We start from the raw sequence: 17,724 nt of genomic DNA, 5'->3' as shown, positions 1-17,724 counted from the left end.
GTTAGAGGATTTTTGCCTCTATGTTTATTGGCGATATTGACCTGTAATTTTCTTTTCTTATGGTGTCCTTGTCTGGTTTTGGTATGAGAGTAATGCTGGCCTCATAAAATGGTTTTGGAAGTGTTCCTTCCTCTCCTGTTTTTGGAAGAGTTTGAGAAGGATTGGTATTAGTTCCACTTTGAATGCTTGGTAGAATTCACCAGTGAAGCTACCTGGTCCTGGACTTTCGTTTATTGGGAGACTTTTTTTTTCCTTTAAGTTTTATTTATTTATTTATTTATGGCTGTGTTGGGTCTTTCTGTGTGAGGGCTTTCTCTAGTTGCGGCAAGTGGGGGCCACTCTTCATCGCGGTGTGCGGGCCTCTCACTATCGCGGCCTCTCTGGTTGCGGAGCACAGGCTCCAGACGCACAGGCTCGGTAGTTGTGGCACACGGGCCTAGTTGCTCTGCGGTATGTGGGACCTTCCCGGACCAGGGCTCAAACCCGTGTCCCCTGCATTGGCAGGCAGATTCTCAACCACTGTGCCACCAGGGAAGCCCTGGGAGGCTTGTTGATTACAATCTCCTTACTAGTGATCAGACTATTCACATTTTCTATTTCTTCATGATTCAATCCTAGAAGGCAGTGTTTCTAGGAATTTATCCATTTCTTCTGGGTTATCCAATTTGTTGGCATATAATTAGTTGTTCATAGTACTCTTATGATCCTTTGTATATGTGTGGCACAGTTGTAATGTCTCCCCTTTCACTTCTGATTTTACTTAATTGAGCCCCTTTTATTCTTGGTGAGTCTAGTTAAGGGTTTGTCAGAGGAGCTGTTTTCACTTTGAGAAGCCACTTGAATGGTAGTGTCAACTCCCCTTCTTAGTCTGAAACTGTGTTTTCCCTGTAACTACAGATATCAGGGATGAGTTTTCAATCTACACAATAATGTCCTGGGGGTCAGGAAGAGAGTAATTTCCTTTCATAACCCAGCCCACGTCCAGGCAGAGTAGGCAGTCACTCAGACATATGAGGGAGGGTAAAATCCTTCTTAGATCAGAGAGAGCGCAGAGTTTAATAGATGTCTTCAAAGCCACATCTTTGAAACCTTGACTCTGACTAATGAGCTTTGTGAGCTTGGATAAACTAAGCTGAGGAAAGCAGCTTGTTGGCAGAGCCATTTTTATCACAATAAATACTAATTACAACCATTCTGTGTATTTCTCCGCCCTTTGAGGACCCATCAGCATCAGTCTGAGGGGCAGGTGGTGAAGATACATAAGATCTCAGGTGTCACCAGCAGAAGGTGGTAATGAAAGCTTCCTCTCAAAGACTAAGATTTAGAAGCATCTACTCTGTGGTACTCTTGAAGCCGGCTCCCATGTCCCACATGCAAATCTTATATAGTAATTCCTAGGCCATCAGTAAAGGTGTCTGCACAGTGCGTTCAGCTTGGGGCCCCTAGGTTCTCTGCTCTTGCCACTACAGACTTCAAGGTACACACATGACTAGCCCTTTAAACCCACGGCAGGCAGAGAAAGAAGGTGAAACTAATACTAAATCTGTAGTGTTTGGTTCTGCAGGGCAGGGTACAGTCTCAGTGGAGATGGTGGGGGGGGCTACATATTAGAAAAATGGATTTAGTAGAGTCTGTACTTACCCTCACTTTGAGTCTAAGTAAATAAATGTTCTCTTCCTTGGTGGCTTGATACTGTGATACACTCAATTACTTGTTTTTCTGATAGTATAGTAGTCTGGAAACTTTATGGTATGGGTATCTTCTAACATCTTGTTTTTCTGCTTGGTCTTCAGAACTTATAAGAGGCAACCTACTAGGTCTGGGGTTGGCAAATTATGCTTTTTTGTTTTGTTTTGTTTGGTAAAGTTTTGTTGGAACATAGCCATGCATATTCATTTGTGTTGTCTATGGCTACTTTTGTACTGAAGCAGAATTGAGTAGCTGTGATAGAGACATAGCCTGCAAACCTAAAATATTAACTATCCCTTTAAGAAAAAGTTTGTCAACTCCAGTAGGACTTACTTCTCATTTAGGGCAGTGGATCACATGACTGAACATCAAGGCAAGGCACCTCTGACGGTGAGCTTCGTTTATCTAATTTAAAGCTGGTCAAGGTAAGTTTTTTTTTTCTCTCCGAACTGTAAATGCATGAAGATTTATCAGTAAGGATTTTCTACATGGTGCTCATTCAGGGATACTGGGCAGCAGGGACCACACATATACACGAACGAGGTTTCCAGGTAGGGACTATGGTACCCAATGCAGAACAGTCCATCTCCAGTACTAGGTGAGTGATTAAAACATTAAACAGTATACAGCAAAGAAGATTTTGTCAAAATTACTACTTGTGGACTAAAACAAAGGACACATTCCCACTAGAACAGAAATAAATTTTAATTCATTGAAAAGTGCAGCAGTGAACAGGGTCCTTCAAAGGGCACTTCCTTAGTCAAATGACTGAGATGACACAGAGCCAGGGCAGAATAACTTCTAAGAACAGATGACGCAAACACATAAATTCACAAATTCACTTGGACCTAAGCGGTGGTGAAACAAAAGACCCAAATGTTCCCACCTAGTTCCACTGGTGGATCAGTTCAAATACCCTTTGCTTTCTCTTAATAAGGATCCTGGGACAATTTTATCTTCTTTCATTAAAACGCTCGTCCTTAGACACAAAAATATAACCTTGCATGGCTATCGTTACTATGTTGTACAAAAACCCTACTGTTGTCAATTAAAATGTATTTTGCAACAGCACCATTGGTCAAATTCAAAGATACTGAAAAGGCATTCCCTACTTTGTAGTTGTAGGGAATGTAATTTTACTTGCGGGAGAGCTTTGTAATAGGAAATCTTATAAGGCAAAAATCTCTATTCTTCCCCAAGACCTCTGTTCGTTCCTAATGGTTACAGTTTTCTATTACCAATACATACGGACCTGGTCTTCTTAAAAGGGAAAATAATCAAAATTCAAATCAGTACAATTAAGAGAGAAACAAGGCAAGCCTCTTGCAGTGGGGCCCTTGTACATATCATTCTGAAAATTCCAGTGCACTTTGTGGTCTGCTAGTCTAGAAACTGAGGTCTCTTTATGAAAGATGATTTTAGTGTAGATCCAGAATGCAACCAGTCCACGAGAAAAAGTCAAATTAGAGGCCATTCAAAAACCAGGGGTACAAAAATAAAAGGGCTGCACTGGCCCTGCCTGCCCCCCAGACAAAAGTCTGATGAATGTAAGCAGTGGGACAGGAATACTATCAGCGGCTGATTTGTGTCACTCTTACTACGTCATCTGCTTTCAGGAACGAGCATCATAAAACTGAATAATATGACATCACAGTAGAAGACCTGGTAAGAGTTGTTTTCTCTTTATTCAGGAATAACCATGGTCAGCTTCCATTAATGTGGAAGCTGACTGACTGATGAATGTGAGGACTCAAAAGTGTAGCATAAAGCCAATACCCATACTCAACATTGTAGTTTGCTTTTAGTTACAAAATTGTTAGAATTGCTTTTCCTAAAATGGTCACAGCAGAGGTATTCGTTTCACTTGCCCATTTCACCTCTAAATACCACCACAGTTACTGGGATTGTATGAGGTAAAGGAATAAACCCCATGGCTGTTAACCCAACATGGCTCTCTGGAATTGTGATAGAGAAGTTACGTATGGCCACGTCTTACAAAGTGCTTAAAGCTCAACCTAGGACCTTACATAAAGCTAAAACCACTACTGCCTGAGTTGAACAGGGTATAAACCACGGTTCCTCCTCCTCCCCTGCTGCCACATCACCAATTAACCTTCTTGTGAAGAAAACACAAGAAATGGGATTGGTCTTCGAGCCAAGAGACAGAAATGCAGGTGTTCTAAACAGTGAGGAAATCTCAAGAAGATCGGGTTTCGACAGAGGAATAGTGAATTAGGCCCAAGTTACACAAGACTCCAAAAACTCAAGAAGTTGTTTTGCTGAAAGGGAAGAAGGTAAGTAGTTGGTACTCTGCATCAACTCTAAGGAATTCTTACATCTTATAACAAATGAACAGAATGTCAGCAATATGCAGAGGGAGTCTCACAACTTCACACATGGGACTAGAACCCAGGCTCCCTGCTGGACAGGCACTTACTACACCCTGATTTATAGCCCTTCAACCTGTTAACCAGAGAGCCCTACCTACAGAAGGCCCTCAGAAAACACAACCTTCACCAACCCTTGGAAGTTCTTCTCTGCTGAAATACTTAACCCACTTTATATTTCAGATCGGAGAAAGGGAGTACCAAGAGAAGAGACATTCCCCAGACACCCCTGGTGTTCACTGGCATGCCACGTGGTTAGCAGCCACTGGAAAGTGGATGCCCATCACCTTCGGTAACTACCTGGAATTAGCCTTTACCAAAAGCTTGCTGCTGTTCTATTTCAATGTAGCACCAGCCCAGAACTGCCAAAAAATGAACAGAGCTTCACTGATGCGTTTTGAATTTGTGATCCGTTGTGATGGATATTATAAACAGTGTATTTCTACTGATCTAAAAACAATGGTATTGGTTCTTAATCAGAGGGTTCAGCTCTGATGGTTATGCTTCAAGCCATGTGATGTTAGTATTTTTGATAGTGACGTGTTCAATCTCGAACGCTATGCAGGTCCTCTGATTTTAGGTCAAGCTGTATACCAAAAACCTCGCCCCCCTAAAGCATTGCCATTTATCTGAATGGATTTACAAATCTAGACTTTGACCACATGGGGAATAATCAAGAACTGTGGCCCCAGGACAGAAAGGGTTTGGTGAGAACAAAGACCTCAGGAGTATTGTCATCAGTTGAATAAAGGGACCAGGGACAGCCACTCCTGACACAGGCAGAGTTCACAGTTTAACACACTGCACAAGGAAGTCAGCTGATTGGGTTGCTTTTTCAAACAGGACTTAAAGCCAGTCCAGAAACCCTTCCAGTCATGGTCTTGAAGACTAGCTACAGACACACCTACTACAATCACTTCATCAGAAAGAGGCGTGCAAGGGATCCAACCGCAGAGGTGCTACAGATGTTTTGAAAACCTTCGAGTCCTGACACTGCCATGATTGTTGAACATGAGACGAGGGTCAAACCTATATCTGGGCAGAGAAAAAGAAAAAAACAATGTCACATTAACTACAATTAGCCATTGAGTACTTCATTCAGAATATTAACTGGAAAGAATGGCAGGAAGGGATACAAAAGGAAAAATTAAGTCACCAGAAGGGGATCTAGTGGGAAAGTCTGTAGTACAAAGCAAGAGTACTTAGTAATTAAGAGCATTTCCATCGTAAGTCAGCAAGCACAAAATAATATAGTGGAAGTGGAGAGGAGAGGAGAAACAGAAGTAAGGCTAATCCTGAAAGGGGTTAGGAGGAAAGGTTTGAGCTTACTTTTTGGGGGGGGGGCGGGGGCGATCCCTCAACTATAAAGCAGCCTGGGGAAGAGTCTAGTCCTTCCTGAAAGCCCTTCCAACATTTTCAAAGCCCTGTCTTCTTTCTCAGTTTAGATACACAGACTGTGGTGGGTAAGAACGCAGGTCTGCACCTGACGGGAGCTTGAATCTGGCTCATTATGAACTTAGGTAAGTCATCGACGCCTCTGGCCACCAACAAAACAGGAAGGCAACTCATGTAAAATATGTGGCACATAAAATCACTTGTTTCCCACCCGTGGGAAGTAAGAATGATGCCCATGGTAACTTCAGTTGAGACCTGGCAGACACATGAAGCACACAGACTGGGGATTTCTCTGGTGGTCCAGTGGTTAAGACGCCGAGCTTCCACTGCAGGGGACACGGGTTCCATCCCTGGTTGAGGAACAAGGATCCCGCATGCCTCAGGGCGTGGCCAAAAAAAAAAACCCCACAGGCTGGCTGGACTTTGTGTGATCTGGAAATAACACTGTATTTTACTTTGATCTGCTACCTTTGGTAACAGATACTCACTCTTAGTATTATTTTATAGCAGGGGTTGGCCAAGTTTCTCTGTAAAGGGCCAGATAATAAATATTTTAGAGCTTGTGGGCCACACAGTCTCTGTCCCAACTACTCAACTTCGTTGCCGAAGTGCAAAAGCAGCCCCAGGCAATGCATAAGTATCTGTGTGCACTGTATTCCCCCTGGTGGCGTCTGGAGTGGGCCTGTGTATCTAGTCTGCTGGCACCCACTCTAGAAGATTCTATCAGCCTAACCATTTGGTAGGAAAGAAAACCAGGTGGAGTTTAAATAGCTCAGGCTAACAGCAAGGCCAGCATCTAGAATCTTAGTGATAAGCCTCCAGAATGTGTGCAAGACAGTTAGTTATGGTTAAAAAAACAAAGGAATTTCATGGAAGAAGTCTTGAGAGAGTAAGGTGGTGTTGAGACCATTTGGACTGGGTATGTGACTTAGCTCCATTAAAGCCTCTATATAAACCTCAAGATTCTGCCAGGTGGGTGCGGAGCTCTACTCATCTTTCAGCTGCCCAAGACAAGCCTCTCATACAAGGAAACTAAGGCTTGTTCAATTAAGGTAATGCACCAAAGATCAATAGCTGTTTTGAGGATGGAGCTAAGGTGGTGGAGAAGAGGGATGTGAGCTCACCTCTCCTCATGAAAACACCAAATTCACAACCAACTGCTGAACAACCATCGACAAAAAAACCCTGGAACTTACCAAAAAGATATCCTACATCCAAAGACAAAGAAGCCACAATGAGACAACAGGAGGGGTGCAATCGCGATAAAATGAAACCCCATACCTGCTGGGTGGGTGACCCACAAACTGGAAAATAATTATATCTCAGAGGTTCTCCCACAGGAGTGAAAGTTATGAGCCTTCCATCAGGCTCCCCAGCCTGGGGATATGGCATTGGGAGGAGGAGCCCCCAGGGCATTTGGCTTTGAAGGCCAGCGGGGTTAGACTGGGGGCAAAGAGAAACTCCACTCTTGGAGGGTGCACACAAGGTCTTGTGCACACCAGGACCCAGGAGAAAAAGCAGTGACCTCACAAGCGTCTGGGCTTAACCCACCTGCTGGTATTGGAGGGTCTCCTCTGGAGGCGGGGGGAAAGGGGTGGCTGTGGCTCACTACAGGGACAAAGCCACTGGTGGCAGTAGTTCTGGGTAGCTCACACTCATTGGTGTGAGCCCTTCAGGAGGCCACCGTTTTCTCACCAAGACCTGGCCTCACCCAACAGCCTAGGCTCCAGTGCTGGGATGCCTCAGGCCAGCCAACCAACTAAGTGGGAATACAACTCCTCCCCATCAGCAGACAGGCTGCCTAAAGTCTTCCTGAGCCCACAGCTGCTGGCTAAACACACCCCTTGACATGGCCCTGCCCACCAGAGGGACAAGACCGAGCTCCACCCACTGGGCAGGCACCAGTCCCCACCCCCCACCCCCCCCAAACAGGAAGCCTGCACACGCCTCTTAGACTGGCCTCATCCACCAGGGGGCAGCAGCAGAAGCAAGACAGACTACAACCCTGCAGCCTACAGAATGGAAACCACAACCACAAAAAGTTAGACAAAATGAGACAGCAGAGGGAATATGTCCTATATGAGGGAACAAGATAAAACCCCAGAAGAACTAAGTGAAATGGAGATAGGTGATCTACCGAAAAAACAATTCAGAGTAATGATAGTAAAGATGACCCAAGATCTTGGAAAAAGAATGGAGGCACAGATGGAGAAGATAGAAGAAATGTTTAATAAAGAGCTAGAAGATCTAAAGAACAAACAGATGAAGAATACAAAAACTGAAATGAATAATACACTAGAAAGAATCAGTAACAGTAAATGAGGCGGAACAACAGATAAGTGAGCTGGAAGACAAAATGGTGTAAATCACTGCCACAGAACAGAAAAAAGAATGGAAAGAAATGAGGACAGTCTAAGAGACCTCTGGGACAACATTAAATGCACTGCATTTATAGGGGTCCCAGAAGGAGAAGAGGGAAAGGGCCTGATAAAATATCTGAAGAGATACTAGCTGAAAACTTCCCTAAAATGGGAAAGGAAACAATCACCCAAGTCCAGGGAGTGCAGAGAGTCCCAGGCAGGATAAACCCAAGGAGGAACACACCGAGACACATATTAGTCAAATTGACAAAAATTAAAGACAATGAAAAGATACTAAAAGCAGCAAGAGAAAAGCAACACAGAACATGCAACGGAATCCCCATAAGGTCATCAGCTGATTTCTCAGCAGAAACGCTGCAGGCCAGAAGGGAGTGGCACAATATATTAAAGTGATGAAAGGGAAGAACCTACGACCAAGATTACTCTATCCACCAAGGCTCTCATTCAGAGTTGACGGAGAAATCAAAAGCTTTATAGACAAGCAAAAGCTAAGAGAATTCACCATCACCACACCGGCTTTGCAACCAATGTGAAAGGAACTTCTCTAAGCAGGGAAAAAAAAAAAGGCCACAACTAGAAAATTAAGAATGAGAAAGCTCACTGGTAAAGGCAAACATACAGTAAAGGTAGGAAATCATCCACACACAAATATGATATCAAAACCAGCAACTGTGAGAAGAAAAGAGTACAAATCCAGGATATTAGAAATGCATTTGAAATTAAAGGACCAGCAAATTAAAATAATCTTGTATATATATATACAGACTGCTATATCAAAACCTCATGGTAAATACAAACTGAAAATCTACAGCAGATACACACACACAAAAAAGAAAAAGGAATCCAAACACAACAATAGAAAGTTGGGCATCAAATCAGAAGAGAACAAAAGAGGAAGGGGAGAAAAAAGACCTACAAAAGCAAATCCAAAACAATTAGGAAAATGGCAATAAGAACATACATATTGATTATTACCTGAAATGAAAACGAATTAAACGCTCCAACCAAAAGACAGACTGGCTGAATGGCTACGAAAACAAGACCCATATTATATGCTGTCTACAAAAGACCCACTTCAGACCTAGAGACACATACAGACTGAAAGTAAGGGGATGGGAAAAGGTATTCCATTACAAATGGGAATCAGAAGAAAGCTGGAGTGGCAATACTCATATCAGACAAAACAGACTTTAAAATAACACCCCACTTTCATCAATGGACAGATCATCCAGACAGAAAATCAATAAGGAAACACAGGCCTTAAATGACACATTAGACCAGATGCACTTAATTGATATTTATGGAGCATTCCATCCAAAAGCAGCATAATATACACTCTTTTCAAGTGCACATGGAACATTCTCCAGCACCTATCACATGCTGGGCCACAAAGAGAGCTTCAATAAATTTAAGAAAATTGAAATCATATCAAGCATCTTTTCCATCCACAACACTATGAGACTGGAAATCAACTACGAGAAAAAAAAACTGTAAAAAGCACAAACACGTGGAGGTTAAACAAAATGCTACTAAACATCTAATGGATCAGTGAAGAAATCAAAGAGGAAATCAAAAAATACCTAGAGACAAATGAAAACGAAAACACAACGATCCAAAACCTATGGCATGCAGCAGAAGCAGTTCTAAGAGGGAGTTCATAGCAATACAAGCTTACCTAAGGAAACAAGAAAAATCTCAAACATCCTAACCTTACACCTAAAGCAACTAGAGAAAGAAAAACAAAACCCAAAGTTAGTAGAAAGAAATCACAAAGATCAGAGCAGAAATAAATGAAACAGAGATGAAGAAAACAATAGAAAAGATCAATGAAACTAAAATCTGGTTCTTTGAAATGATAAACAAAACTGCTAAGCCTATAGCCAGACTCATCAAGAAAAAAAGGGAGAGGGCTCCAATCAATAAAATTAGAAATGAAAAAGGAGAAGTTGCAACTGACACCACAGAAATACAAAGGATGATAGGAGACTACTACAAGCAACTATATGCCAATAAAATGAACAACCTGCAAGAAATGGACAAGTTCTTAGAAAGGTACAATCTCCCAAGACTGAACCAGGAAGAAACAGAAAATATGAACAGACCAATCACAAGTACTGAAATTGAAATTAAAAAATTCCCAATGAACAAAAAAGTCCAGGACTAGATGACTTCACAGGCAAATTCTATCAAATATTTAGAGAAGAGTTAACAGCTATCCTTCTGAAACTATTCCATTGAAACTATTCTCCAAAACTGCAGAGGAAGGAACACTCCCAAACTTAATCTATGAGGCCACCATTACCTTCATACAAAAATCAGACAAAGATACCACAAAAAATGAAAATTACAGGCCAATGTCACTGATGAACATAGATGCAAAATCCTCAACAAAATACTAGCAAACCGAACCCAAAAATACATTAAAAGGATCATACACCATGATCAAGTAGGATTTATCTCAGGGATGCAAGGATTTTTCAGTATCTGCAAATCAATCAGTGTGATGATACACCACATTAACAAATTGAAGAATAAAAGTCATATTTTCATCTCAATAGATACAGAAAAGCTTTTGACAAAATTCAATACCCATTTATAATAAAAACTCTCCAGAAAGTGGGCCTAGAGGGAACCTACCTCAACATAATAAAGGCCAATGCCTACATTGTTAGGCCTACACCTAACATCATACTCAATGGTGAAAAGCTGAAAGCATTTCCTCTAAGATCAGGAACAAGACAAGGATGTCCACTTTCTCAATTTTTATTCAACATAGTTTTGGAAGTCCTAGCCACAGTAATCAGAGAAGAAAAACAAAAGGAATCCAAATGGGAAAAGAAGAAATATGTCACTGTTTGCAGATGACATGACACTATACATAGAAAATCCTAGAGATGCTACCAGTAAATGACTAGAGCTCATCAATGAATTTGGTAAAGTTGCAAGATACAAAATTAATACGCAGAAATCTGTTGCATTTCTATACACTAACAATGAAAGGTCACAAAGAGAAATTAAAGAAACAATCCCATTTACCATCACATCAAAAGGAATAAACCTACCTAAAGAGTCAAAAGACCTGTACTCTAAAAACTATAAGATGCTGATGAAAGAAATCAAAGATGACATAAACAGATGGAAAGATATACCATGTTCTTGGATTGGAAGAATCCATACTGTCAAATGACTATACTACCCAAAGCGATGTACAGATTCAATGCAATCCCTATCAAATTACCAATGGCATTTTTCACAGAACCAGAACAAAAAAAATTTAAATTTGTATGGAGACACAAAAGACCCTGAATAGCCAAAGCCATCCTGAGAAAGAAAAACAGAGCTGGAGGAATCAGGCTCCCTGACTTCAGACTATACTACAAAGCTGTCATCAAAACAATATGGTACTGGCAAGAAACAGAAATATAGACCAATGGAACAGGATAGAAAACCCAGAGATAAACCCACGCACATATGGTCACCTTATCTTTGATAAAGGAGGCAAAAATATACAATGGAGAAAAGACAGTCTCTTCAATAAGTAGTGCTGAGAAAACTGGACAGCTACATATAAAAGAATGAAATTAGAACACTCCCTAACACCATACACAAAAATAAACTCAAAATGGATTAGAGACCTAAATGTAAGGCCAGACACTATCAAACTCTTAGAGGAAAACATAGGCAGAACACTCTTTGACATAAATCACAGCAACATCTTTTTTGATCCATCTCCTAGAGTCATGGAAATAAAAACAAATGTGAACCAAGGAAACCATAAACAAAATGAAAAGATAACTCACAGAATGAGAGAAAATATTTGAAAAACAATGTGACTGACAAGGGATTAATCTCCAAAATTTACAAACAGCTTAAGCGGCTCAATATTAAAAAAACAACCCAATCCCAAAATGGGCAAATCTAAATAGACATTTCTCCAAAGAAGACATAAAGATGGCCCAAAAGCACATCAAAACATGCTCAACATCACTAATTATCAGAGAAATGCAAATCAAAACTACAATGAGGTATCAACCTCACACCAGTCAGAATGGCCGTTATCAAAAAGTCTACAAACAATAAATGCTTGGAGAGCCTGTGGAGAAAAGGGAACCCTCCTAAACTGTTGGTGCGAATGTAAATTGGTACAACCACTATGGGGAACAGTATGGAAGTTCCTTAAAACACTAAAAATAGAGGTACCATATGCTCCTGCAATCCCACTCCTGGCATATATCTGAGAAAACCATAATTTGAAAAGATACATGCACCCCAATGTTCACTGCAGCACTACTTACAATAGCCAAGACATGGAAGCAACCTAAGTGTGCATCAACAGATGAATGGATAAAGATGTGGTATGTGTGTGTGTGTGTGTGTGTGTGTGTATACAATGGAATATTACTCAACCATGAAAAAGAATGAAATAATACCATCTGTAGCAACATGGATGGACCTGGAGATTATCATACTAAGTGAAGTAAGTCAGAGAAAGACAAATATCATATGATATCGCTTATATGTGGAATCTAAAAAAAAAAGGTACAAATGAACTTATTTACAAAACAGAAAGACTCACAGACTTAGAAAACAAACTTATGGTTATCAAAGGGAAAGGGGTGGGGTGGGGTGAGGGATAAACTGGGAGTTTGGGATTGACATACACTACTATATTTAAAATACATAACTAACAAGGACCTACTTACACAGGGAACTCTACTGAATATTCTGTACTAACCTAAATGGGAAAAGAATTCGAAAAAGACAGATATGTATATATAGCTGAGTCACTTTGCTGTACACCTGAAACTAACAAAACACTGTAAGTCAACTATACTCCAATATAAAATAAAAATTAAAAACAAAAAACAAAAAAACCAAACCTTGCCTGGAAGTCAAGAGATCTTGCTAAATCAGTTCCTAACGGTTGACCTTTGGGCAAATCACAAGTCCAAGCACTATTTCCTCATGTGAAATTTACCTGTTTGGGCTCTAAGGGCTACAGGGGAATTCTATGGTTGAGTCCTTCTAACACTTAACGGGGCTGCTGCATCTGACCTTCTGTGGCCCAACATTACAGTCCAAGATGTCCAAGTCTCATGACCCTCTATGCAAGATTTAGTTAGACGCTGGCTTTAAATTCCTAGAGTCAGTCAGCGACTGCTATAGACATCTAACTTTATTTAGTTTGGTAAAACATTCTGAGCAAAGTAGCTATTAGAAACTGCAAAATCAGCATGTGTCAGTTAGAAGTCTAGTGCTTCTATCTTAGAGAATGAACTTCCTGTTTCAAGGAACTGTCACCAAATGAGGATCCATTTCACTAACTTGGAGGAAAGATTAAAGCTGGGTGGTCAGAATGCTTGATCAGTTACTAATTAAACATTAACAAGAGTATCCATATAAAAGTTAATTAGCTTAAATGATATAAAATTATGATAAGTACTACATTTCTTTAGTTAATAGTCTGCAATCCCCTTTCTCTACGCATTCACATACATTCCTCACTGATTGGGACTGAAGATACCACTTCACGTGAAGGTAGCTAAATAATTTACTAGTTTCCATCAGCTTAGGACATCATTCTTCCCTCTCTCCTACAATCAGAGTATAAGAACTGAAATAATCCTTTCCCAATGAAAGTCTGATTTTGAATTTTATAATCTTCAAGCAAAAAATGACAGGCTTCTTGCCACACACAGCTCAAATGCATGGTGTGCTGACAGCCACATTACTGATGAAAAGTTACTGTTTAAGAGGAATGAGAGTAGGAGGAACAGAGCTGACTTAGTAGGTGAGCGTTAAATATCTTTCCAACCCTCATATGTTACAGCGGGCTTATTTATTTCGACACTTGAGAGTTCATACTTTGTTTCATTGTGTGTATTTAATATATTAAATTTACTGGCAAGTACTCAAGTTTCTGTAATTGGGGCTTCTGAGAAAGGAAATGAAAGCATATGCTCTCAGAAGCACTAGGGAACAGGGTAGCCCTGGGTCAGCTTACACTAAAGCAACCCCACCTGTCACCAGTGCAATCAAGTGGTACCATGACAAGAATCGCAGGGAGGAAGAAGAGCCCCGCGTGGTATGGGCAGGGCTGCGCCTCCAGCTATAGCACCAACTGGCTGTGGAGAGCAGCTCGTTTCCCCAGCACAACTGGCTGCTGCGCTGGGACGCAGTATTCCCCTTGTAATGCAGAACAGAGAGAAACAGCTCAGCTCAGAGCAAGGAGGACCCATCAGGCTCCCTGTGCCTTTAAGAACGGCAGGACTGCTGGAGACCACGGAACAAAGTTTCCGAGGACGATGCAAACTTACCCGGGGTCAAAGATCCCTGGCGTGCGGCAGGTTGGTCCAGAACAGGACTGTAGCATCATTAGCCGATAGTTCATCTTTCCTAAAAGCTCTGGGTCTATACTTTTAGCAATGTTATTGATTTGGTGTGGGTCTGCAGTCAGGTTATAGACTTCTACAAACACCTACAGGAAATGAAAAGATGGAGGCAAGAAAAAAGCAAGGGTTACATTTGAAGAAATACTCATGTGAGTTACTTCTAAATGGGAATGAAGGAGGCAGATTAAAGACCAAGGCCCAGGAGAATATCATCGGGTCTCAAGGTTCTCAAAAAGCCCAAGGGTATAGAGGAGACAATGGAGCATCTGTTCTGGGGGTTGAACTGCTTTGGGTCTGTGGCTCACATGCTGGAAAGGGGCCTCCAGGATCCCTGTGCCTTCAGGCAGTCAGGAGGGGAAAGAGGAAGAAGCTTATTACCTTCTGTAATTAAAGGAGAGAACCGAAGGCAGGACCCTCAAATGGCAAGGGCTCAGAAACTATACTTAGTAATGAGGTTAATGAGTGAGAGCTGACATTTTAAGTTTATCTTTGCCTTACAATTGTGAAGATTCAAATGAGAACAGATACAAAAGTCCTCTAACCTGTGTTATAAAAATGTTAAGTTTTCCTATTTTAAAAAGCAGTTTTGGATAAATAACACCAATTGAGGAAAGATACAATATTATTTCTAAAATTAGACACGTCTAATATCACTATTTCCCCCTAATCTGTACTTTGTTCTCCAAACTGGAGTTAGTGATAGGCTAAGAAGATGTACTGTAGATAAATTTTGCCTATAAAGGCTTCAAGTAGCTGCCCTCGGACTATCACTTTTAAAGCAGAAGGAACCGAGTTTGAGGGAAGCTCTCTTGCTTGTTGTCCGAAGTGCTCAGAAGCTACAAATAAATAGTGAGCAAGTCAATTTCTGAGAAACACGATGAGCACCGGCTCCATATGGCAAGATGTGGGCTGCCAGATGGGGTAGGTGCACACTCGCTGATAAACAGTAAGAAACCACACGGGACGGCAGTCAGTGTGATCCTTCAGATAATCCAGGCTGATCCCGGCTGGCTAAAAGCCACCTTCCTCCAAGGATGCTGCCTTTAACCTGCTAATCTATTTGATCAGCACTGGACTACACTGTGGTGGTGACAGAAGGGTCTGAACCAAGCTGGTTGCCAAGAAACTTTCTAAGAGAGGCCCCAACTCCTTTCATCTCCATAGAAGTTGAGGCATCTTACCTTCACCCCAAACTATCAGGGAAGCAAACAGACCAGGCACGTAGCATCCTAAAAAAGTGAACTGCGTGCATTTAAAGTGTACCTGTGGGTGACGGTGGGAGTGGAGAAAACCCCACCCAGCAAGGTGAGTTAGAGAAGTCAAGTATGGCCTTGTGCAATCCTATTACCTTAACTGATGGGAACCCAAGGTCAAGTACAGATAAGAAACCCATCCTCCCCAGGAAGCATCCTTGGAATTGTTCTTCTGCCACGAAGTTCAGCCAACAAAGCCCTGACAGTAGACACAAGGGGTGGGGGAGGCAGCAGGCCCTCTTACCTCCTGGTCATCAAACTCGCAATACTGTAAATTCCACATTTCTGACATGGTCCTCACACAGGCATACGTGTTGTTATATGCATCTTCACATACACAGTCTGGGAAACATTGCTGCAGGGATATTTTAAAAGTTAACTGAAGAGCATTCTTCTGTAGTAATGAATGCGACTTGCTTTACCACGGGGGCCCGGTTGGCTCAAGCCACACATACAACTGGACAGAAGTGAGGAAACCTTTCACAGAGAAGTAAATCAAAAGTAGATATGAGGCTTTGTTCCTTACTGAGGGCTGACTGGATTAAGGAACATGGGGTGTGGCTGTTTTGTTTGTAGACTGTTGCCATCCCTGCCTGCTATTCTCCTGACAAGAATTAGCTGTAATGAACACCTGTAAAACTTATGGGTTGGTCAGGAGAAGAAATCAATACACGGATGAGTCAGTACGAAGGTACATTAGGATCTTTCATCCTAAAGGGCGGGAGAAAAAGGCTAAAATGAGCTTTGTGGAAAGATCTGTAAGTAAGTTGTTTATGAGTGCTCTTATCACCAAATAGGACTTAGCTTTTTTTTTTTTTTTTTTTTTTTTCCAGCACTCGGGCCTCTCACTGTTGTGGCCTCTCCCGTTGCGGAGCACAGGCTCCGGACGCGCAGGCTCAGCGGCCATGGCTCACGGGCCCAGCCGCTCCGCGGCACGTGGGATCTTCCCAGACCGGGGCACGAACCCGCGTCCCCTGCATCTGCAGGCGGACCCTCAACCACTGCGCCACCAGGGAAGCCCTTTCAGGATTATTTTTACCTCTATCTCCTGATCTCCCAGAGTCAAGTGACAGGAGGAGGACTCAGATGAAGAGTTTCAGCACTTGGCACATCTAAACCAATGCCATACTGTGCCGTCAGTGAGAAAGCTACTAAGCCAACCCGGGCTACACTCACGGACACTCCAGGACTCAGGGAAGGACACGTTGGGTCAGTGACGTTACGGCCTTCTCCTTGATATTCCACCAGGATATCCGATCGCCAAGTCAGATTACTAGCTCCTTTCTAGAAGGAAGAGCAAAAGTGGTTTCTGTGAGGCATGTAGACTGTGATAAAGATGTCATTCATTAATAATGTTATTCATTCTACTGCTACAGGGGACTTGGGAGTCAAAACAGATTGGACTGTTCGTTCAGTAACTGAAGGGAATGACTAAAACAGAGACATTTGAAGGCTACCGAATATCATGTTTGGTATTTATAGAGTCCTCACAAGTGATGTGAATTGCTTTGAGCATTTAATAGTTATCTCCCAAGACTTACTTCTGTGAAGCAGGTCAGGAGCTAAACAAGAATCAAAGTCACAGAGCAAGGTACTGAAGGTTCAGATCAGAATAAACAATACTGTCTACAAACCCTGTAAGAGCTCTTCTAAGCTCATACTGAGAAATTCAACAGGGCTGGTGTGCTAAGGACTGTATTAGGGTTGAAGTACTTCTTGATGGTCAGAATGAAGACACCATACATGTATAAACTCTACTTTTTGTTGCACATCAGTGGAGCAGAAGGAAAGAAGCAGCAGCATTTGCAATGGGAAGGTTTAAGACAGGTACACAGATGGTGAAAGGAGGAAGGATCTAGGAGTAAGAGGGAGTTTGGGATCAAAAGCACAACCTGAGCACAGGATGGAAGCAGAACACCTGGTGGTACGGGTTCCTGATATCCAGCTTTCAGACAAGGAAGCAGGTGGAGAGGCAGGCTGGTACCAAACAGAAAAAGGTCCTGATAGCAGGCTGCCCACTTGTTCTACAAAGAACAGCAGGTGATGGGAAGCTACGGGAAGGAGGGGTGGGGAAGGGGGTTTGAGCAGGGAAGTAACACAGTTAAGGCTGTGCTTTAGAAAAGTCAGCCCAGCAGCCGCAGAATCTGGAGATGGAGGGAAGACGGGCATGGGGAGGCCAGGTTAGAAGGGGCTCTTAAAATGGTCTACAGCCTTAGTAGTCAAAGTC

General features: G+C 42.0%; 1 protein-coding gene across 3 annotated transcripts in view; it reads right to left on the bottom strand.

Moving 5' to 3' along the window:
• Positions 1–2,376: 2,376 nt before the first annotated feature.
• The window catches only part of GNS (glucosamine (N-acetyl)-6-sulfatase), a 51,901-nt gene continuing 36,553 nt past the window's right edge, over positions 2,377–17,724 (bottom strand). For 2 of the 3 annotated variants that reach the window (XM_060165567.1, XM_060165568.1), the window contains exons 11-14: positions 16,674–16,781; positions 15,742–15,852; positions 14,170–14,330; positions 2,377–5,111 (exon numbers count right to left, since the gene is read on the bottom strand). In XM_060165567.1, the coding sequence (XP_060021550.1) occupies positions 5,036–5,111; positions 14,170–14,330; positions 15,742–15,852; positions 16,674–16,781 (456 nt within the window). In that variant the 3' untranslated portion in view covers positions 2,377–5,035. The remainder of the gene's footprint in view (positions 5,112–14,169; positions 14,331–15,741; positions 15,853–16,673; positions 16,782–17,724) is intronic. The other variant, XR_009543400.1, reaches the window with a different exon arrangement.

This window comes from Lagenorhynchus albirostris, chromosome 11, assembly GCF_949774975.1.
Source record: "Lagenorhynchus albirostris chromosome 11, mLagAlb1.1, whole genome shotgun sequence".
Taxonomy (NCBI): Eukaryota; Metazoa; Chordata; class Mammalia; order Artiodactyla; family Delphinidae; genus Lagenorhynchus; species Lagenorhynchus albirostris.
This window is presented reverse-complemented; position numbering and strand designations above follow the sequence as displayed.